At 37.4% G+C, this 24874-nt stretch overlaps 1 protein-coding gene across 3 annotated transcripts in view; it reads left to right on the top strand.

Annotated features, from left to right (window-relative positions):
- Positions 1 to 24874, top strand: part of LOC124795984 (neurofibromin) — a 489110-nt gene that overhangs the window by 351623 nt on the left and 112613 nt on the right. For all 3 annotated transcript variants that reach the window (XM_047260068.1, XM_047260083.1, XM_047260076.1), the window contains 3 exons: positions 7378 to 7548; positions 21971 to 22098; positions 24567 to 24758. In XM_047260068.1, the coding sequence (XP_047116024.1) occupies positions 7378 to 7548; positions 21971 to 22098; positions 24567 to 24758 (491 nt within the window). The remainder of the gene's footprint in view (positions 1 to 7377; positions 7549 to 21970; positions 22099 to 24566; positions 24759 to 24874) is intronic.

Genomic DNA, 24874 nt, shown 5'->3' on the forward strand with positions numbered 1-24874 from the left:
GTGAGAGTTCCCACCTGTTCGGTTCAGAGAAGTTGATGCTGGTGAGGAGATTCCAGGTGGCACAGGCTGTAAAGCAATCACTGAAACTGGGTACACTGTATTGCACAATATACTCGACAGCTGGGTTGCACAGCTATTTCTTGATCACATGTTGGCAGTGGCCTTTTATGCAGACAGATAGCTTGTTAGCCACACCCACATAGAATGCTGCACAGTTTTTGCAGCTAAGTTGGTAGACTGTATGTCTACTTTCACAGGGACCCTACCCTGGATCGGGCAGGAAATGCTTGTGACAGGACTGGAGTAGGTGGTAGTGGTAGCATGCGTGGGACAGGACTGCATCTAGGTCTTTCACAGGGATATGAGCCATGGGGTGAGGGGTTAAGAGCAGGGATGGGCAGCAGGACACCACTGTGGAAGGGGTGTGGATGATATTTCTCATTTCCTGGCATGAGAAGTAATTTACACATTAGCAGAGAATGTGATTGAGTTGCTCCAATCCTAGATGGTGCTGAGTCACTAAGGGGCTTCTCCTTTGTGGCTGGTCAGTGGATACTTGGAGGATGGTGTGTGACTGGGACACAAGGTGTGTGATGTCAGCTTCTGGATGAGGTTTGGAGGGTAACATTGGTCTGTACAGACCTCAGTGAGACCTTTGACATATTTACAGAGGGGCTCAGAGTCAACCCAAAATCAATACTGAATGCTGCCTCACTCACTTTAAGCATCTGTCTAACCGAGATTCACCTCCACTTCCTCCCAATCATGCCCTGATAACATTCCAGGATTGAGACATAGGGTTGCTAAGCAAGCAATAGAGACATACATGTTGGCAGGAACAATCTGGCGTGGAAGTCATAATTATGATTGTAATTGGGGAGGACAAGTAAATGGGCAAATAGGTGATCAATAGTTCAAGAAATATGCACTAGACTGTTGCTAATCCAGCCATTCCTTGCACATATGGGTGCCAAATTAGCAGAAGTTATAGATTATTGAGAGTATCTTACATTTAGTGTAAACACATGGTGATTATACTGTATTAAATCCAAAGATACATTCATTTTCATAGAATAGTTAGTGCTTAAGTGTGTACAAATACAGTAGCATCACTCACTATGAAACTTGTTCCAAATTTTTAGTTGTCACAATGATGACACACAATGGCAGTATGCTTTTCACACAATGGCTTTCTAAGCATTACAATGGTACTGCATGTTTCTGATTGTTGTATAATGTACTCCAGGAAGATGTAGCTTCAGCACTAGCAGTATGAAATATCTTCATGTTCTCTTCTCCTGTACCTTCTTCTTCATCAGTTTTATTGTAACTTTGCTCTACACTTTTGATTATCTCAACATCTGTTAAAGTTTCATCATAAATAATTGCTCATCCAACATTGTACTCAGCAGCAATGGCTTTCTGCAAAGAACTTCATTTCAACTTATTTCTAATTTTGAGTTTCTGCTTGAGATGTAGCATAATGTGTTTCCCTTTGAAGCCGTAATACTGAAACATAAAAAAAATCTGCAATTTCAATATGTATAACATTTTTTAACATTGTAGTTAACTAACAACTTTGTTGCACATGAGAATTCATTATTGTATGCTCCATTTCTGTTTGAGCGACTAGAGGCTGGAAGTGGGCCAGATCACTGAGAGACCAGGCACTGAGGGCTAGATTAGCAAGAGTTTAGTGTGTTTGCTAAAGTTCAAGAGATAAGAAAAGTTCAAAGTGATGACCTAATTGAAAGCATGTAGATGGAATTATAAAACTTGTAGCAGAAACATGGCTGAATATAGCTGAAATTTGTAATGCGTGGAAAAATCTGGAGGGCAATTTATCCATTACGGTATTTCAAACACCTGTTGCTGCTGCTGCTGATTATGATGATTACTTGCCATATGGTTATGGCAGTGAAATATCTGAAGATTGTTCAAACAAATACCTCAGCAAATTTCAGGATGTCTTACAGCTAATTCACCTTTAGTTGCATAAATAAGGAAGACACAAAACAAAATGCAAGAAATATATAAGTACTTATTGTTCTACAACCGACAGTAAAAGCAGAAGGCATGATTTGCATGACAAGTTGGGAGCGCATTTATAGAAATTTAAATGTCTATAAAAATTGCTGAAATTAGATGGGAAAATATTGCAGAATTCATTAGCCATAACATTTTAGTGATTTTGATGGTAGTCATTATGGTTTCACAGCTTTGCCTTTGTGCGTGCAGAATAGGATGATAATAGGTGTGCCATTCTGCAGTAACATAAAGGTTCTTACCATGTAGAAATGTCAGTTTTTTTAATTTCTTATGAAACTATAGATGTGGGAAGTAGTCGAATTGGGAAACTGTTGGCACTAAATTTATTACTTTGCCTTATGTTGCACTTTTGTCTGCTGAATATTATATTACAATAGGTTTTGTATTTCCACTGAGAGCCTATCCATTTCAGCTACAGTTCTGTACAAAAATGCAGCATATCATGTGCAACACAATAATACTTACAACACTCTTATGAAGAGGCTGTATAGCTACTCACATAGAGGAGTCATTGAGCTACAGACAGGCACAATGGAAAGACTGCTAAATATTAAAGCTTTTGGCCAAAAGGCCTTCTTTGGAAGTAGCAAACACACACATATTCACATAAACACAACTTACACACATACATGGCCACTGCCTTCAGCCACTATTGCCCAAGTGCGAACTATAACTGCATCTGACGTGACTAGTAAACTGAAATGGGTTGGGGGGGAGGGGTAAGGAGGAGAGGAGGACGTGGGGGTGGAGAGTGGGAGGTATAGCAGGGGAGAGGTGAGGGAAAATGTTGTACTACCTGTGGGAGCAGGACTGTGCTGCTAGGTGCAGAGTCAGGAAGTAGAGCTGGGCTGGGGGGGGGGGGGGGGGGGAGGTGAGAAGGAAGAGAAATAGAGAAGGGGTGCGCTGGCAGAATAGAAGGCATGTGTAGTGCTGGAGTGGCAGCAGGGAAGGGGATAGGTAGGTGGAGGACATGGAATAGCAGTGGCTGAAGCTGGAGGGCTTATAGGGATGTAGAGTATGTTGTAGGGAGAGTTAGCACCTGTTCAGTTCAGAAAAGGTAGTGTCAGTAGGAGGAATCCAAATGGCGCAGGTCGTGAAGCAGTTACTGAACTGAACCAATTCATATTGGGCTACATGTTCAGCAACTGGGTGGTCCAGCTGTCTCTTGGCCACAGTTTGTTGGTGGCCATTCATGCAGACAGACAGCTTGGTAGTTGTTATATCCTTGTAAAAGCATGGTTACAGCTTAGTTTGTGGATCATATGACTGCTTTCACTGGTAGTCCTGCCTCTGATGGGTTAGAAGATGCTTGTGACAGGACTAGAGTAGGTGATGGTCAGAGGATATATGGGACAGGTCTTGCATCTAGGTCTATCGCAGGGATATGAGATGTGAGGCAAGGGTTGAGAGCAGGAGTGGAGCATGGATGGACAACGACATTGCGTAGGTCTGATGAGCAGTGGAATACCATTATGGGAGGGTTGGGGGAGGACAGCAGCTGTGATATTACTCATTTCAGACAAGAGATACTTGGAGCCCTAGCGGAGAATGTCATGCAGTTGCTTCAATCCTGGGTGGTACTGAGTCGCAAGAGGAGTGCTCCTTTATGGACAGATGTCATGTATGTGGGAGGTGGTAGGTGTTTGGATACAAATGGCATGTACAAGGTTGACAGAATAATTTCAATCTCTCAGGGTTGAGTGAGATCATTGACATATTTGGAGAGGATCTGCTCATCATTACAGATGTGTTTACCATAGGTGTTGGTACAGAATGGATGGCATTTGTCGAAGTGAAGGTATTGCTGATGGTTGGTAAGTTTGATGTGGATTAAGGTACTGATAAGCCACCCTTGAGACAGAGGTCAACGTAGAGAAAGGCTGCTTGTTGGGTTGAGAAGGATGAAATGAAGGAGAAGGTGTTGGGTTCTGGAAGAAGGTGGATAGGGTGCCCTCACAGTCAGTGACGAAAATGTCATCAGTGAAACAGAAACAGGTGAGGGGTTTGGGTTTCTGGGCAGTCCCTTACCCCTGCCCTCCTCTAGAAGTTCATGAAGATGTTGGCATAGGATAGTGCCATGTGGATGACTATTGTTGTACTGTGGATTTGTTCAGGAGTGATGCCTTGAAAGGAGAAGCAATTGTGGGTAAGGATTATTTGGTCATGGTTAACAGGAAGGAGGTTATAGGTTTGGAAAAATTAAGCTTTGGTAAAGGTGGCAACAAGGCGATGGGCATCGTTGAAGTTAGTATGGAGGAATGTGGTGTCGACAGCGATGAGCAGGGTGCTGGAGGTAGAGGAACAGAAACTATAGTTGGTGGAGGAAGTAGTGTCATTTATGTAGGAAATTAGGTTATGGGTAATAGGCTGAAGGTGAAGGTCGATGAGAACAGAGATTCACTCAGTGGAGCATTAGCAACCTGCCAGAATGAGGCATCCTGGGAGGTTAGGTTTATGGACTTTAGACAGCACGTAGGAGGTAGGGGTGAAGAGGGAGATATATTCGGAGGAGAGTTTCTGAAATGAGCCTAAGGATTTGAGGAGGGACTGGAGGTCCTACTGGTTTTTTGGTAAGGGGCCACTGTGACAGGGTTTGTAGGTTGACTAATCTGACAGCCGACGAAGTGTCTCTAATAGGTATACCTGCAGTCCCACTTTGTTGGAGCCTTTGTTGGCAAGTGGGATTATAAGATTAAAATTAACTTTTAGGTGGTGGATTGCAGTTCTCCCTGTGCATGTAAGGTTGATTTCAATGCTGAAGAATTTGGGAATGACAGTGAGGTAAGGTTCGAGGTTAGGAAATTCTGGAAACTTAACGGGGTGATTTTGGAGTAGTGGGGTTGGGCCACAGTTGGTTGCAGGAGTGAAATGAGTCAGCCAAGGCTCGATATTGGTTTTGGTTTGAGTCAGATTAGTAGGGTTAGTGGCAAAAAAATGTTTCCACTGTAGGGGCTCCAGAGTAATTGAATTTAGATGTGGGTCAAGGCCTTTGGAACGGATTGATACTTCTGTGGTACTGAGGATTTTGGAGTACAGGTTCAAGACTGTTTCAGGTCTGAAGAGTACGGTGTTGAGAAGTTGTTTCTGATTGTATTGTAAATATACAAGTAATAAGTGTACGAAGCAGGCTCGATCAACTACGAGGGGACGTGAGGGTGGTTCAGAGGCTTTTATAAAGGTGGTGAATAGTGGTAGTCAAAGGCGGGAGCCAGTGGTGAACAGATTGAAGAGTTTTTTGAGATGGCATTGTGCATGCTGCTGTAGTTCAAGGTGGGCAAGAGTTTCAGTCTGGGACTCGGATTGCAGAAATCTGGAATTGCACAACAGCAAAATTTTACATATGGAGAAGGTATTACAAGGAATTTTTGGTCTAATTTGTATGGTACTGCAGGACTAGGTTGATGCAGGCTGTGGACTTGTGGAATTTGAAGAGATAGAGAGGAGAGGTTGCAGTGGAGATGGGTAATTTGATGGTCAGGTCAGCCGGAAGGATACCATGAGCTAGGCAACAATGCAGGCACAGTGGGAGTGGGTTCTGGCTAGGGATAGGGAAACTTTTCTGTAATGGTGCAGGTGGAAGGAGCAAGAATTCATAATGGACGATAAAAAAAAACTGCCTAAAAGAATGTAAGGATAAATCACAAAAAGGATGAAACAGATGAAGTGTGGGGAAAATAAGATGAAACTCTCACAGTCATCACACCACCTTCTGCCACTCCTACCTGCTATCTCTTCTTTTCTCCAACCCGTGATTCCTCCTTACCCCCACCACCCGTCGCAGACTGCTACTCACATCAGACACGGTCGCAGTTGACAGCTGGGCCACAGTGGCCTGAGACAGTGGGCATGAGTGTGTGCATTGTGCTTGTCTGTGTATATGTTCTATTTCTGAAGAAGGCCTTTTTGGCATAAAGCTTAAATGTTAACAGCCTTTTCATTGTGCCTATCTGTGAATCAACACCTACTCTGTATGGCAAGTAGCAATCTATCCTTTTCATGATATTGTGTGTGTGGAGGGGGGTTAAAGTGGGAATTATTGGCATAATCAGTGACAGTTATTGTCGCTGCAAAGGACATGAGCTAGACTATCTTGGCTACTAGCTATTTTTTTGATTTGTCATAGCTATTACTGTGCTGTTGAATAGCTGTGGATGTCAGTAAATTACATATTTTCTTACTTCTTACTAGGAAACGAAAACAACCAACTCAGATTTTGTGTTCCAGAACAACAAATACAACAAACGCTTTACCATCCTAAAAACCAGTAAAGCAAACTGAGATGAACCTTAAAATCAGGTTAGCATATTTAAAGCAGTCAGTAATATAAACAAGTATCAGGAACATGTAAATGAAGTTCATCCAGCACTATAACACATTATTTAATTAGCAATTTGTGCCTTTTTTCCGATATGAAGTTAAAATATATAATAGCCATCTACAGCTTGCAAATAAGAAAGTAGTTTTAATAATATGTTAAAAACAATTGGTCAGTAGTATAAACTAGCTCAGAATCAAAGTAGCACAGTAACAGTAGTTCTCACATTGATACACATGAAAAAATCTTTGTTGGAATATTTAGTCTAAAAGATATTCTAGATGATATGCTGCATTCACTGTTTACTTGCAGTCAAAATCAGCCGACAGTGACAGTAAATACAAAATGTAATGTAAAGTAACATTCAATTCATAGATTTATGATGTAACAACAGAGATAAATATTGTGTCAACAGATTCCAAACTTGCACATTTTCCATGTCTGTATTTGGAGAAAGAATAGCAGTAAACACACTGGCTGTGATGAAGTATGTTTTGGTAAACATAAGGAATTGTTTTCTTGTGAGATGGTGTCTTCTGTTAATCATTACTCATAGACATATTTCAAATTCTGAGTACTAATCCGTTTTTGTATCTTTAAACTGTGGAGAACTACGTTTCTGTTGAGTTAGGGGAAAAAGAAGAAGAATCATGTTATTTTTGTATTCTAACTCATTCTTTCGTTATAGCTACAGTTTTGCTTGAAAGAGTGCTTACAGTCATTTGGCACACTGTAATACCTGAAGGTGCACTTACAGTTTCCAAAATGATATTGTGAAATAACTTAAAATAAGGCAGTTTTATGACATTAAGTGTCGGTTGTGTGTGCAATCTCTGGGGTCTTAACTTTTGGAAAGTAAGTTCCTAAAATTTTTTTATGTACATTATTTCTGTTTTATTCATATGAAAAATTTTATTATGTACCTGCTATACACTGGTAGAACCTGATCCATGAACCATCATTTTTCTGATATACTTCATTATGTAAAAAAAGGTAATGTTTTCTTGTTACAGCAAATTTTCATTTTGCTCTTGTGGGGCATCTCCTTAAGGGGTTCAGACATCCAACTCCAACGACAGTATCTCGAACAGCACGTGTTCTTACTAGTTTGCTTGGGATAGTGGCAAAGCCTCATAAAAGAGACAAATTTGAAGTAATGCCAGAGAGTGTTGCATATTTGGCAGGTAAATTTCTTCATTTATCTTAACTTGGTTGTTATATCGCATTTTTGATAATTTTTTGCATGACAATTTGTTTTTACTTTCAATAATTACAAAGTGACTTCTCTGTACATACATAAATTGAAGTTCCCTGAACGCTTCGCTTTGTATATTCAGACTAATCTCAGGAACTACTGTAGATATTTTTATATGGTTTGTATTAACAGGTAGACTTTTTTATGAGGAAGGTTTGTGTGTGTAATTTATGAATATATTGTGGCAAACAGGTAGGACTATGAAGAAATAGTTAACCACCGTGTGAAAATGATGCTATTGCCATTTAGTGGTGAATGGTAGAACTACTTGGCTGACAGCAGTGTGTGATAAGACTCTTCCTTTTGTGTTCTGACAATAGGCGGTATGTGTTCCACACAGTGCACTCAGTGTGCATGTCCCTTAAAGTATTCAGATATTTTTTGTTTGTACACATTCAGATTATGCAGAAGACTGGTAAATGAGTCTCCTGGCAAGAAAAACATTTAGTCCTTTTAAATGTCATACAAACATAGGCATGATCTTTTTGAATGGAGTTCAGAAATTTCTTGCACATGAATACAGAAGATTTGGAAATACTTCTGCAGATGGTTTAGGGACACATTTCAAAATATGATAACAATTTCAGACTGCTAATATCTGTTTCCCTCAAAGCAAAAATCACATTTTGTTCTGTCAATTTACTGTGAAATCTTCAGACTTTGAAATATCGAAATAAATATTTAAAGGAATCAAATGTTTTTAACAAGTAGTGTTCCTGCAATCACTTGAGAACAAGTGCACAGCAAAAGCAACATGCAAATCCAAAACGTGTGCTGTTTTTATTTGTGATACCAAAAAAGGTTTTTCTGAAAAATTACTTCAGCAACTTAAACAACTTTGCTTTGTTTAGATACAATACATCCTTTCAGCGTTGCAGCAGATTACTGAGTTTTCAGCTTGAATCAAACATGGATGTGGACGCGAATCTTTATGAGGCATGGCAAAAGAGTCTACAACAAGAATTGTGCCAAGTTCCAACAGTGCATCACAGTGTGTACTAACCTATTGGAGTGCTGTAGCATGAACTAAACATGTAGATTGTGCATGATTTTTCTTATTTTTTCCTCTTCTTTGTGCGACCTCAGCCAGCCACCGATACATACTGAATCACTCACACCCACATATACCCATGATTCACATACAGTATTTACATTGATTGTAAATGTATTCCTTGCATCATGAAGATGAGGCCGGGTCGCTAGTAATTTTTATAAAAAATACTAGATGATATTGTGACTTGCATCTTAAAAGTAATCATTATTTTCAGTACTTATTCTGTTGAATAATAGTTTTAAATGGTATTTTCATGGAATGATTCAACATTTTTGATGCATGAGTCTTAACCTTATATTATCGTTCGCACTGTTTCTTTTTTTGCTCACTCTGTAAACACTACTTAAATGTTATTACAGTTTTACTGATATTACAGGATATGTTTTCTTGGAAGAAGACTGGTCTCAACTAATGTTTTGTAGTGCATCAGTCGTAGTGTAATTCGAAAGAAGGAAAAGAGTGTGTGGGGTTATATTGGAACAGAAAAGAAACTATTGTATAATCCCCTTCTCTCTGCCAGTTAATCATGTGATGTTCCCTGTTCCCATGTTTCAAAAGAAGTACGTATTATTTATTCATATCACAGTATCTGTAGCTCTTGACTCACTAGCTCCGATCAGCAAAAACTAAGTCTTCAGGCAAATATTACATGTAATTCAGAATTTGCCAACATTGCAAATAACCAATGCAGTCACACAATAGCAGCCTTAGTTCCATTATCCTTTAAGGTAACTTTGTTGTGTGGTTTCGAGCAATCTGAGGTTTCAGTTGACAAAATATACAGGGTGCATAACAAAAATTGACATGGGTGGAAGTATACAATTACAGCAGTTAAAACATTCCAGTAAAAACCCCCATAAACAACTGACTTATGAGACAATTGTCAATGTGTGGTTATGATCCACCACTAACTTCAATGTGGAACATTAGCCTATTTAGTAGAAATATATGGGAAATGTAAACTTTTCAATTAAGTTCCCATCTACTTGAGCTCAAATTTCAAGCATGGCTCATGTTTGGAGAATTGAGTATGTGCATGATGGGGCAGCAACACATTTTGCTGCTAATACAAGACAACAGGTATCATGCCAGTAAGGTCCAAGATAGACCGAGCGAGCAAACCTTGTACTTTACCTGACCTCAATCCCCTGGATTTTTCTATCTGGGGTGTTCTTAAAAAGGCTAAAGAACTGGAGCAGCAGGGGAGGGGGAGTTTGAAAGAAATTGTCACTCACTGCGGAGACAAATAGAGATGAGAAAAACTGTTCTTTTCAGAGATCAGATCAGAACTGGTCACTCACTGAAGTGAACTAGCTCTGTTTCATGACAGCATTCACCATTCACTCGCAAAAAAAGTAAAAGGAAGGTACATTGCCTTTTTGCTTCAGATGCTAAACTGTACTTTTATCTGATTTGGTCCTATTTTGAAAGCACATATAAAGAGGAGTAATACTTTTGTGTTACATCCCTAGTAATTTTCAGATACAGAAGTTTTAAATTTTGTCTTCTATGAAAATTGTATATATTATGCTAAAATCCTAAATATTTTTTATCAAGTAGAAAAATTTTGTAAATGAAGACTGATTCTTGTTATATTTTAATACTTTTATCGGAAAAAATTATAACAACTGTAATTGAAGTGTGTCTGCAGTCATCATTTACAGTCAGTATTACCATATATGTTCCTGTTAGGGAAAAATTAATTAGTATTGTCATTTATAAACAAAATATGCCCCATTTTAGTCAATGTGAGTTTTTTAATCTTCTCAGCACACATTTGTCCTGCTCTTGAAAAAATATATTTCACGGGTCACTGATGTTGTTGTGATACATAATACTTTTACAACCAGCTGATACAGCACAGGCCACAGCAATTTTCTTGTTTCCCACCAGTTTAAGGGATTGCTATTTCTAGGCAAATATCCCTCAACTAAATATTTGTCCAGTTCAACAATTTCTGCCCTTTATGGGTCCTGACTTACTTAAAGCTGACTAATGGTTTCATTGAACTCCTCCCAGATTGATGAAGTTTCATATATCACATTGGTAACTGGTTGAGAAATGAGCTCTGTTTTTTCTTGTTGAAAAACGAGCACTTTCGTTTCTCCAATACCCTTCAGTAGAAGTCCTGAAATGTTTGTCGTCTGAAAATCCTTGCCTTTGAATTGTGGATGCAGTAACGTTGCCTGATTGATCAGTTCGTTGCTGGAGATAACCCCAAACCACTTTGATAATCCTTTAAGCAAATTATCAACCAATGACTATTTCTTGAGGATATTCTGTTCTTTGTCTTTAAAAGATTTTAGTTGCTGTTCCATTAATCTTAGCAAGATTTTCATTTTTAAAGGTGAGACTGTTTTCTCTAGGAACACTTCTTTGGCCACCTCATCGAAAACTTTCAATAACCTTAATTTCTGTTGCATTGTCTCCCAGTCTGTACCGTTTAAGTTTAAGGTGATCGATTTTCCACCTAAAACGGAGGCAAAAAATTATGGGATCTTTATTTAAAGTAAATCTGTGCAGCATTTCATAATTAGAGGTCCCTCTGGCTGGGACGTCTTGTTTCTGTTTCAGTTGGTCTTTTTTAAATTTCTTGCTTTTCAGCTAGTTTGCTTAAAGCAGAGGGTCTCTCCGTAAGAAACATAACAACTTATTTGACCTTGTCAGCAGTTTTTTGTATGGACTTCTGAATTGTGTGTTGCCCAGTGAGGCTTAAAGAATGTGCAAAGCATGAGATATGTGAAAGTTTCAGAAGCATGGCAGTTAATTTCATAATTGATGCATTTTCTGTTTGAAGCTGATAGATAACAGACTTGACCCAATTTGAGATTTCTGCAGTGTGTCTGTCTTCGAAATGTGAGCACTCTAAAAGGTATGACTTTAATTCACTCTTCTTATCTATGAAATGTGCAGTGTGTGCATACAAACTAATGTTATTTAACTTGTCCATGCATCAGATGAAAGGCAGACTGCCTTTACAGTGGTCAAATCATTTTTAATTTTATCAAATAACTCTTGATGCACACTGGGCATTAGAGACTTTGACAATGTTTTTCCACTAGGTTAATTATAATTTGGGTAAAGCATATACATATTAAATTCTGCCTCTTCAACTACAGAGAAAGGATGGTATTCTCTGCAAATCATTTTTAAAAGCTGTACATGTAATGCCATATTTTTATTCAATGTGAGTGGCTTTATAATATTAAAAAAATTACTTATTGGTTGTTGTAAATGAAAAGCAGTTGAGGGTGAGTGCACCATGAAAGGAAATAAATCAAGACTTGATCCAGAACCTGATGACACTGATGGGCTGGATACATCTTGAGACTCAATTTACCTTTCTGGGAGGATACCTTCACCTGAGGTAGAAGGAGACATCAGAGAGGACAATTCATGAGAAATTATTTCTCGAATTTCTGCATTGATTGATAATGATCTTGATCAACTTCCTGACCAACATTGTTCCAGAGGCACTGTGGGATGATTTGCTTTTAGGTATCTCTTCAGGTTTGATGATGATTCAGAAGCTATGGCAATTATCTGCTGAAGTAGTGGCATTTTCCTTTTTCTTCGATTCTGGTAAAATGGTACCAAACATCACTTGCAATTCTTCTAGGCAAAGGCAATGTGGATGACATATTGTTGTGCAGCACTGAAAAGTACACTGGTAAAATTAAAATACTTACTTTTAACATAGCCATTTTAAATTGCAAAAGCTGAAAGTGAGAACAAATTTACATGCAGCATATTCTATAATCAGAAGTTATAGAGTAGAATGTAGAACGTCGTGATCTGCAAAAACTGGTCCCACAATCATAAAGTTTGTATCATATATGAAAAAATGTCATATTGATTAAACTCGCAAAGACAAGCCTGATAATATGCGAGGATTTCACTGCTAAAAAACAAAAATTTTGAATAATGTGAATTCCAAATTTGGACTACATAGCATAGGAACAAGAGAAGACAGGATAATGATCAGATAACGGCTGGAAAAAAGATGTGCAAATGAACTCCAAAGCCTGTGCTTTAGGTGCTATGAACTTGTCTACTTATTCAGCCACTATTTCTACCATTGTGTCTGTGTTGTTACTGTAGAACATAGTTGGCCCTCACTTTCAACTCATTTCGACGAACTCTGCCATATATTTCAGAATATCGACATCCATGTCTCTCTTCTGACAAACATGGACACCTGGCTCAAGCTAAGCATGCTCTCCATTTCCCTAAATATAGATTCCAATGTCCTAAGACACCACAGAAGTAAAAGATGAGCAGATGGAGTAGTGGCATACCAACGTTTTGACTTATTACTGCCCATGCTACTCACATCCATTAGTAACGAAGAAAAAAAGTCAGATATATGTTCGTAAATATCAAATCCCTTAAGAAAATTTGCTTAGTGTGCATCCTCTGTAGGCCACTGAAAGTAGGCAGGTTAGCATAGTTCAAAACTGACCTTTCAAACTTCGATTCGACAAATAATGCTAGGAATACTAACATAAATATTCTGCCCCTTCACTGTGAAATTCAAGTGTGTAGTTTTTTTTCTTCAAGTGAAACAGTATTTCAGCTTGCACCTACCCGTAATGCAGCCTATAGTTGGGCCCCCATACATATATTTGCCACGAAATCCCCAAGCAAAGAAATTCATATCTAGAATATCAGCTCACAATATCATATTCATGACTTACTCTCTAAAATATTCAAGGAATGAACTGTGCCAATATACAAGGACTTAAAGTGAATCAGTGTACCTGAACTTGCAGCGGAAGCACAAGAGATAATTTGGGAGACAACTTCCGTACCATTTGTGAACATGAAAGACCAGCTCCATGGATTTATTACCAAAATAACACTGTTACACAATAAATACGCTCCCCCAAAGACTGGAAACCTTAAGGGAAACCTGCACCATGGCTAATGGAAGAGCTAAAACTTCATGAATCTCGTAGACACTGCACATTGAACTTACAAATGACTTCCTACCCTTGAAAATAAAATTAATTACAAGCAGCAAGCAAACGGTCAGTCAATCTGAGACATGCCAGTACTTAAATCTAAAACATAAAGACCAGATGCTCTATGGAAAAGCTTGTGTGATCTAGGGAAGAGTTGGCAAAGTAGAAACTGCAGCTGATCACTTTGTCCCAACCAACGAACTAAACCAGTTCTTGACTGTAGCTATAACCTTCATTGAACTGTAAACAAAACATAGACTTAGTATTTCATGGAGGTAAGTGATGGCAATCATGAAAAATTCTTTCTTGATCTGACAGTGCTGTCGAAAAATCCTTCAGCTCAGCATTTACTGTACAGGACGGCGTTACAGTCCAAATGATCAAGCTCATTGTTGACCCACTACTGCATAACAACTGCTGCTCTTGCCTGGACAACACAGCAGAAACACTCATTCCTATCAGAATACAAGCACTAGAGATCCAGTTGCTAAGAAGAGTAGCGGGGTACATTCTGTTTGACGGGAGAGTGAATATAGACATCAGAAAAGAACTTAAGAGTGAAAAACATAAATGAACAGATTAAAGAATACAGAAAGAACTGGAGAGATTATGTCATGAGAATGGAAGATGACAGATTACTAGAATTAGTGGTAAGTATTACCCAGTGAACAGAAGATACTTAGGAAGACCGAGGAGGATCAACAATTACAACCAAGAGGGTGTAACAGGCAAATGTATAATACATGCAGAGAAAATAAGAAGAGTGATCATATTAAAAATATTGTGATTTTTTAAGTAATTGTGATTTTAATAAGTTTAATAATTACATAGAAAACTCTAGTGTGATGTAAGAGGACTCCTGAAGGCAATAATCTTTTCAGGTTAAATGACTTAATAAAAAATTAAACACGATATACAGGTTACCCCAGGATGAATAGTCAATATTCAGGGATATGGCAGAAGCCATCATTTGAAGCAAAAAGCTTCATGTGGACATGTACATTGTCATTGTTTACAACATTCCATGGTAGAGTAGATGAATTCGAGACAAACACTTTGATATAGGACACATGGTCTATGAAGTCAGAAACCACTGCAAACTGGCTTGCCTACACCTCAGTGAATGCATGTTGTGCAAGATTTTGCATATTCTCTCGCTTTCTTCACACAACCTGTAAGTCCTTGAGACAAAATAAACAGGACCTTTTTAAAGGAAATTTAATATAGTTTAATTTTATGCTGCGACAAATTTTTGCTAGAGGCTGATGATTTTGTACTATTCAAGAAAAACATACAAAAGTAAATTTAAATATGTTCCATTTCAGAAACCATTTGGAATAGACCATATGCCCATATTTAGATTTTTGCTTCAAGTAATCGTTCCTGTCATATCTCTGCATATTGACCATTTCTCCTGAGATGACCTTTATACATGGACTATCATGCATGTTAAAATAATTATGTGTTATACATACCATTGTATTTAGGATCCTATCCACCCAAAGTAATTAAAACCTGCATAAAGGCTACCAAAAACAGCAACTATAAATGCAACAGAGAGAGAAGAAGACACAATAGTACACGTAACAAGAACACTTACACGAGAAAACAGAAGAACTACAACACAAGAAGATGACAACTAAAACAAAGCAAATAAGGATACAAATAATAAAGAGGTAAACTCAGAAGGAGAGATGCTCAGTCAAGAAAGTGAGTTGCATGCTGTATGTGAAATGTGATTTATTAGTCTCATTACATACATTGTACAGATCATATGATCTGTTGTATATCGCGTTTAGCAAAAATATAATGTGTAATGATTTACAGAAACTCTTTTTACACTATTTTAAGAATAATGGCAATAAATACAACACTACAATATTAACTATAAAGAAACAGTTTACCAATTTCCTTTGTTGTACACAGACAACACTGCAATATTAGCTATAGATTTTTATTGTTCAAGGTGTCAGACTGTCTTCCAGGAATTCTTCAATGGTGTAGTAGCATTTCTCTATTAAAATATTTTGGAGTAAACTTTTCGGCAAACTTAAGGTCCATTGTTAATACGTTTCTTCCTTTTAATTTGTTATATATTTTTAGCCCCATGTACAGTGGTGTCTGAGCATAAAGCTTTAAGTGATGCGAAAGAAATTTGAAGTTTTCCTTGTGACGAGTACCATAGCTATGCTTAAAACCAAACTTTTCAAGATTATGTTGATTATTATATACAAAAATCAAAATTTCAAAAATGTACAATGAAGTAATTGTTAGTATTTTTAATTTCTTGGACAATGGGTGACATGTCTCATTTTTGTGGGCATCACACATGTTTCTAATTATTTTCTGTTGAAGAATTAGTAGCCTTGTACTGCGTGTAGAGTTTCCCCAGAAAATTATCCCATACCGAATAACAGATTCTAAATAACTGTGGTAGACTGTCTTTCTTGTGTCCATATGAGTGGTACCAAATAAAATAAACATTGCAAAAGCTAGGGAATTTAATTTATTTGCCAGGAAGTCTATATGTGTCTTCCAGTTTAAACTTTTATCAAGGTTTAGGCCCAAGAATTTCATATGGCTCACTTCTGTCATCATTTGATTATTATGGGCTATTTGTACAGGACAAATTGCATTATCTGAGTCTTAGTGATATTGAGCTTTAGTCCATTCCTATGGAACCAGGATTCCAGTTTCCCCAAAACATTTTCTATATTACCTGGAATCTTTTCTATCCGGACTGAGGTGTCATCTGCAAACAATACTGAATGAGCGTCAATGGTAAATCATTTATATACAGCGAGAACAGCTAAGAACCCAGTATTGAAACCTGTAGAACTCCTTGGGAAATTGTTTTCCATTCAGAGTGGTAGTTAATTGAATTTGATGTTAAAATAACTCTTTGCTTCCTTTCTGTCAGATAAGAGTTAAACCACTGTAATGCTGTATCTTCAATCCCATAGCTCTTCAGTTTGTGAAGTAATTATGAGTGCTTTACTGAGTCAAAGGCTTTTGTTAGATCAGAGAATATTCCTGGGACTTCTGTACCCTGGTCTAGTAATGTGCTTATTTTTTCTGTAAATTCTCTGATGGAATTTATGGTGGTTTTTCCTCTTTGAAAACCAAACTGATTTTTACAGGTAATGTCATTTACGGTAAGGAAATTTTCTAGTTGTTTTGCCAAAAGTTTTTCAAATATTTCAGAAAAAACAGGAAGGAGAGAGATACGCCAGTAGTTTCCCATGTCATCTGGTGATCCTTTTTTAAATAATGGGTTAATTTCTGCATATTTTAGAACATTTTGGAAAGACCCATGTTCAAAGGACTGGTTTACTATAATAGTCAGTGGGTATGAAATAATATGGCGTACTGCCTTGATTATCATGGAAGGTATTCCATCCCATCCAGCTGAATTTTTGTTTTTTAATGAGAATATTGTGTATTCCTCATCTCTTTGAGTGATTTTTCTGAATTTTTTAAAAGAAATGTTTTGTATGTCATGTTTTGCTATATTGACAAAGAAATCATTGCAGGAGTTTGACATTTGAACATGATTTACAATAATATCACCCTGAAACCTAATTTGAGAAATTTGTTGACTTTTAACATTGACTTCCAACTCTGATTTCACAACAGATCAGACTGCCTTTGTTTTCTTTCTTTGTTTGTTTATGAATATACTATTTGCCAGTTTTCTTGCTGCCAGTATCACTTTTTCGAATATAGTCGTATGGCACTTAACATAAGTTACAAAATTTGGGTTTCTATTTACTTTGAGCTCATTGTGCAACTGTCTTTTTCTGGCAGTTGAAATTTTTATGCCTGGTTTAAACCAAGAATTTGGGGGAAATGTTAAATTGAATACACCCAAAAAACAATTTAGAAATTTATCAAAGTATGTTTTGCTTGAATTACAATGGTTTAAAGGCCAGCTTAACTTATCACAAAACAACTTTTTTTTGTACTAAAATTCCTTCTTATAAAATATTCAGATTTTAGTTTCTCTGTTTTGGGGAGCTCTGTAAACAAAGCTGAGTGATTAGATAGCCCTAGATCTCGGCAAAACTTCCTTGCATCATCAAACCGATAATTTGTAATAATATTATCTATTCAGGTTGCTGAGTGGAAATTTTCTCTAGTGCACATTGTAAAGTTTAACTTGAAACCACATTTTTGGATTAAATGGCAAAATTTTTCAATGTCACTGTTTTCAGTTAATTTATTTAAGTTGAAGTCTCCTGCAATCACAATCTTTTTCTTGCTTTTTTTAAGTTTATCTAAGAGATATTGAAATTTTTCTAACAACAATTTCGTGGCAGAACTCCCAGGAATTCTGTTAATTGACATTATCACAGTATTTAAATCACAAAACTCTACACAGCAGCTTTCAAAAATACATTCTTCATTCAGATTACTAAAATCTTCTTTCACTTTAAAGTTCAAACAGGCATGCAGTAAGATAAAGGAACCCCCACGAGATTTGTTTTTCTACAAAATTTGCTGGCAAGTTGGAAATTACTAATTTTATTTAGAATGTCTACGCATTCTTTTGCCAGCCATTGCTCGTTTAAGCAGACTACCTTTATGATTGCCAGTTCAGAAAGTATAACTTGCAGCTCATCAGTTTAAGAGTAACCTAGATTTGGACGTTTTTCTGCTAAACTGTTTATATTTAGATGCAGCAAGATAGAATTTTTGAGTTTGTTTATACTTTGAAGAGCCTCACTTGTTCCATTATATTTACAGTTTCCATTTTGGATCACCATTTTTGTTTTCTCACCCCTTTCAGAAGTTTTCAGTTTCCCTTGCTTTTAATGATTCTGGGGATGTCTACAATCATTTTGCTTAAAGTCATTGAATCTAATCTATTCAAGTGTAGCCCATCCTTTCCCACACACTAACTTCTTACAAATTTATTTGAGTCTACAAAAATTGCACCCAGCTTGTCTCACTGTTCCCTGATTCCACTGTTTATCTTATTTATGTATGTGTCACTTACTGTCCTGTGTAGAATTGCACTAATGACAATTTTTGAATTTGCGACCACACTTTTTGCTGAGCAGATCAAGTTCCGTGTTTCAGTAATCATTTCTTCCTCACTGCTATTCCGGATGGAATTTGTTCTGACATGTATGAAAACACCTTTGTATCTGTCCTTTTTTCATTTCCATTTTCAATTTCACTTCGTTGCAAATTTAGAATATTTTGAAAGTGTCTGCTGATTGATATGGTCGGGTTCTGGGACGAACATCGATGGAGCACGGTGCCCAGAGCACCATGCTCCATGAGTGCAGTGAGATAACTTGCAATCTGATCCAGTGGGGAGTAGTGAGCTAGAGATCTACCTTGCCATCTGATTCCTGAGAGTGGTGGGGAGCAATGAGCTAGTGAGATGGCCTAGAGTCCGATTGGTGGAAGTGATGGGCAGCCTGAGCTGTTGGGAGGGGAGTGATGCATGGATCGCTTTGTGATATGCTCCAACTGCATGGTGGCTGAAGAGCGCAGCTTTTATGATCACTGGCAACACCTTACGAGTGCAATCCTAAGTCAACAACTCACTCAAAAGTTTGTAAAGTTTATTGACTTCTGAAATTTTAGATATTCTTTTAAAATCAAGAGTGGAAACATGATGCTAGAAGTGTTTCCGTCTTAATGTATTGTTCTGAAGCACTTCTGTATCATTTGCTTTGGTAAATTTGTAGTTAACGTGGTGGATTGTGAAGAGAGGGGGCTCAGGTTCGATTCCTGGTTGGGCCAAAAAAAAAATTTTCCACTTGGAAACTGGGTGTACTGTTGTGTTTACATTCATATTGTCATAATTATAAGGGACGTTCAAAAAGAAACGAGCCAGAGGCATAATTGCAGAAACCAGTACCTGTATGTTAGAAGTATTGACTCTGGCTGTTGAGACACTTGTCCCACTGTTACACAAGGCGATGAATGGCTGTGTCATAAAATTCCCAGGGCTGTGATGTTAACCAGTTCGATACGTACAGCTGGACATCGTCGTTCAAATGAGTGTAGGAAAGGTTATGCTAACATTCTTCTTTGACCAAGATGGCCCCCTTCTGATTCACTTCCTACAGCACGGGACAATAGTGAATGCCCAGCATTACTCACAAACGTTGACTGCCCTTCGCCAAATGATTAAATCAAAACGACCAGGCAAATTCACCCTTGGGGTCATTCTGCTCCACAACAATGTACAGCCTCATACGGCCAACACAGTCGCGGCACTCCTGCAGAAATTCAAATGGAAGATTCTCAGCCACTCTCCATACAGTCTGGACCTCTCTCCCTGTGATTACGTCATTTTTGGTCCCCTTGAAAAAGCTCTGAGTGGCAAACGATTCACCTTGAATAACGATGTCCAGCTGTATGTGCTGAACTGGTTAACATCGCAGCCCCGGGAATCTTAAGAGACAGCCATCCACCGCCTTACGTCACAGTGGTACAAGTGTCTCAACAGTCAGGGTCAATACTTCTAACGTACATGTAGTGGCTTCTGAAATTATGTCTCTGGCTCATTTCTTTTTGAACGCCCCTTATAATATTACTATGGAGATGGCTAAATGGGTGCTGCATACCGATAGCCAGTAAAGTGGGGGAGGGGGGGAATGGGGTGGATCTTTCTTTATTTTCTGTTTTCATGGAAGAGAAAAGCTTCATGTACTAGTAAGGTATGCAAATCCGCATGTGCACATGATGTGTAGCACATTTTTGGTAGCTTGGGAAACAATTTCTTAAGGATGTGGGGCGGGAACCCATTGCAGCAGCCTAGCATAGTATTTTCATCCTGCTCATTACAGCCACCAGAGATGCATTTTGAAATCAGATGAGCTGCCATTCAGTTTTTCATAATCATCCATCACCCACTCTTTAAGCCAATTCAGGAGCGAACTGCTCATCTCTAGAGACAAATGCAGTATTGCATTCAGATGCAAGGACAACATTCAGAACGACTTGGTTTCATAGATGCAAATGTACAGTAAATTGTTAAATGTAAAGTGCTCAAGCAGTATTTTATTTCTTGTTAATGTAGGCCAAGGGTGAAATTTGCGCCCAGTTAGAGGGGAGAATGTTCACATTTAAAAAACATTTGTACTAACTAGGACAATATGTCATACTGAAGTTAATAGTGGCTCATAACCACACATTTGCAAATGATTTTTTGGGAGTAGATTCATGTTAACTGGAATATTAATTCTTTTATTACTGTATACTTCCATACGTATTGGTTTCACTGTTAAGTATGATACAGGCTCTATATCAAGAATTAGGTTCCTCTGAAGGCTAACATTTTCTCCAAATGAAGAACGAGACACAGTTGCCAATTCTTAGGTTCCATTCTCACAATGGTACAGGGCAGGGATGCTTACTTACCCACTCATCTCCCCTCCCATGGCAGTCCAAGTGCAAGGCAGAGCTAGTACCTTCCACTCCCCTCTCCCACAGGGGAAAAAAGAAGGAAGCAAACAATATGTATAAAACCTGTCACACACTGATGTTTCAAAACTTTACTGATGAGTTTCAAAATGTGTCATAATATGAATCATTCTTAGTTGCAACTGTAATGCGAATTTTCCAGTGTAAAACATAATTATGTTTTCCAATAATTCCTATAAAATGTATTTTTTTTTTAAGTATTACTTGCACATCACATGTTCCACTATTTTTAAGTGTGCATGTTATTAATTACTATTTCTGAAATTGTTTCAAAGAATGAGAGTTATACAAGAATTAAATGACATGAAATATTTCAGTAAAGTAGTGGATGCTCTACATAGTGTAAAGTGCTTAGCACACTTTACTCGCATTCGGGAGGACAGTGGTTCAAACACACGTCTAGCCATCCTGATTTAGGATTTCCGTGATTCCTGTAAATCGCTCCAGGCAGATGCTGGGGTGGGCCCTTTCATAGGGCAGGGCCAATTTCCTTTCCCATCCTTGAACTATTCTGAGTGTGCACTCCGTCTTTAATGAACTCAATGTCGATGGGAGGTTAAATCCTAATCTTGCTTCTTTCCTTCCCATCCTTATTTCACTGAGAGAAATCACAATTGTGAAGTTTCACCAGTATAGGATTGATCATGACAGAAAAAATATCATATATATGGGGCCACGTAGACTAGGAACAAAAGAGAAGTGCACAAAGGAATATGACCATATGTCATGCAAACAAACCAGTGATTAGGTACTACAAATGAGTACCATGTTTGGCTCGTAATGTGGTCAGTAGCACATGCAAACAAGATATAATGTCTTGAGAAACTATTTAGATTGTTTAAATGGCTTTAGAAATGGGAGTTTTCATGTAGATTCTGATTTCTCAGCACTGGTGTCAGTGTCAGAAGAAGTAAGAAGTCGATGCCATGTGAAGCATTCTGTGAGCAGAGCAATGCCAGAATCTGGATCCACCGAAAATTTTCCAGTTGACATCAATGTGAATCTAATACAACAAGTGAGTAACACTGGAAAACAGTATGTTGCTAAGATCATATTGCTTAATACAACTACAGTTGCTGTCATATGTAAGTAATTTCTGTGTAATGCTTTGTTCCTTGTTTCAGTGACTGAGCTTTCAAATTGTACCACTGATTACGTGATAATTTTTAAATTATGTATGTTTTATAGTGAGGAGATATAAATACTTACTAGTGCAGTAATCACGTTCATAACATATAATAAACAACAAGGAAAGAAAAGATTGCTACTTACTGTAAAGATGACACTTAAAAGTTGCAGACAGGGACAATTAAAAGATACAAGCTTCATAAAGAATAGGAAAGAGTAACAGACACCATTCATTCACATGAGCAAGGACATCTCACACACACACACGTGACCGCCAACCCTGGCAGCTTGGTCTGAGCTGCAAGAGTTTGTGGTCATTTATGTGTGAAGTGTGCTTGCTTGTATGAATTAATAGTGTGTGTTTCTCTTTCTTTTACTGATGAAAGTTGTGGTCAAAAGCTTATGTGTAAGTGTCTTTTAATTGTGTCTGTCTGCAGCTTAATGTGTCATCTTAACAGTAAGCAGGAATCTCTCTCTCTTGCGTTGTTTATATTCCAACATGGAATTTCCATTGTTTGATATGTAATAAACAGAATTTTGCAGAATAGTGGAAGAGGAAAGCAATTAAGTCAAAACAGACTGATCTAAAACTCAAGAAATGTGCAAAATATAGTTAATTTAAGTATATACCATTAAATTCATCAAGTTCAGTGCTAATACATGAGGCCTAGAAATGAGCTTATAACACATTGCAATGTAATAATGGAAAATATTTCACTGGACTGAAGCTAAGTTACTTAAGTAACCAACATATAAAAGAATTCTTGTGCAGTGGATATGCAGATTCCATGCTTCTTAGCAGCAACAATAATCTGAACTAATTTTTATAAATGACTTCTGATTATGCTGTTCTGTAACTGCTGTGCAAAATAGCATTTTGTATCCTGAATTCAAGTGTAACTAGCAGATCACTTTACTGCAATTTTTATGCATACATATATTTAATTACTGTTTCTTAATTTTTGCTAAAATTTGGAAGTTATGAACATGAACATTTTATTAGCAAAGAAGCTGAGAGAGAAAGCTACAAATAAGGTACTCGGGAGAGGGAAGCAACAGGGACACAAACTTGGATAGTGTTCTCAGTGTAAACTGCAAGTGTTTTTAAGCATTCGAGCATCCAAAATTCAATATAACACAAATATATAATAATGTTGTCATGTCCATGTCACATTGATTAAAATAAAAGTTTCACTAGCGCTAAAGATTGGTGTCAAATACCGTATATTTTTGTTCTTATTTCAGACTAGGTAAAATAGCCATAATGACAAACGTCAAATACGACACATAATCTGATCCAATTGCACCAGCAAAAATTCTTTCATTATTTAATCACAATAATATAATAAAAGCCCTCAATTTTTATCTTAAAATTTTGTTGTACTCTGATAAAAACGGGCTGTTGGATCACTTAATACCTTATTTCACCAAAATCATTACACTCATAGGAGTGGCGTTGAGTCAAAAGCACCAATTATCCCATACCTCAGCTATATTAAAAGTAAGCGTACTCATCACATAAAAAAATAAAACAAAAACCATATCTAGTCCTATTTGTCACTGCTGCTTTCCAGACTATCACATTTTTTTTCCTTCTTCAGGCATTGCCACCTAGTTATCATGAAAAAATCTTCCAATATGATATTATACATTATTCCACCTATCATACTCAAACACCATTTCTGAACTGAAATTAATATGTGCTACTTCTAATATCTTCTTATGTTTTAACATAAACAAAGCAGTCTTATACATCACAGAATTTCCAAGTCTTGTTCTGACTTTACATTCAAGAATAATAAACTAACAGAAATTATTTGCTACAGAGCAAGGAGAGTATTTTAACTCTTTACAGTCGTTGCAAGAATCACAGCTGCCACTGATTTTTGGCAAGAGTTTTCATACAGGATACCTCTATTGTGAGTGACATTTGGGGTTCCGGTTCTCTTTTGTTGGGGGCTCTGCTCCACCCCATCTCACTCAGGCAGTGTACAATATGCATAACATAACATATACACATGCTATTAACATATATTATAAATATATCCTTTTCACAATTCTTCAAACAAAAAAAGAAGGAAACAGTATTGATTTGCATCTTGACATTCTAAGTGGTGAAAATTTATGGAAAGAAACCACTCGTTTAAATCAGGACAAAGTGATATCTTCCATTGGACATGACAGAAAGAAGGTTACAAGTCCTTCATTCTTATTTTAGCTTTTCACAAAAGTTGGTATGTTTAAAGATGTGAAATCTGCATAGTTTGAAGGCTGCAACTGCAGCAACCCATAGTTTATTTCCATTTGCAGCCATAATACAAAAATGGGTAACTTTAAATAATTCTATTTTTTCAGCCACCAACATCTGCAAACATCCCAAACTCAATGGGTATATCAAATACAACAAATGACATAATTCACCAAGTTACCCAACATCAAGCTGTGAGTGGGAGTAGTACACCAGCTAACAGAAGACAAAAGTCATGGGATCTGCTTGATCAGTCTGCTATAGCACAAGCTCATCAGAAACAAACCCCTCCACAACAGGTAATTATTGTTATAGAAATAAATTTAAAAACAAGAGGAAGAGACATATCTTATCCACATACCTTAGTACTGATAACTATTAATCAGTTTTCAATTACATATTGATGGTTGGCGTT

Source organism: Schistocerca piceifrons, chromosome 1 (assembly GCF_021461385.2).
Source record: "Schistocerca piceifrons isolate TAMUIC-IGC-003096 chromosome 1, iqSchPice1.1, whole genome shotgun sequence".
NCBI classification, from domain to species: domain Eukaryota; kingdom Metazoa; phylum Arthropoda; class Insecta; order Orthoptera; family Acrididae; genus Schistocerca; species Schistocerca piceifrons.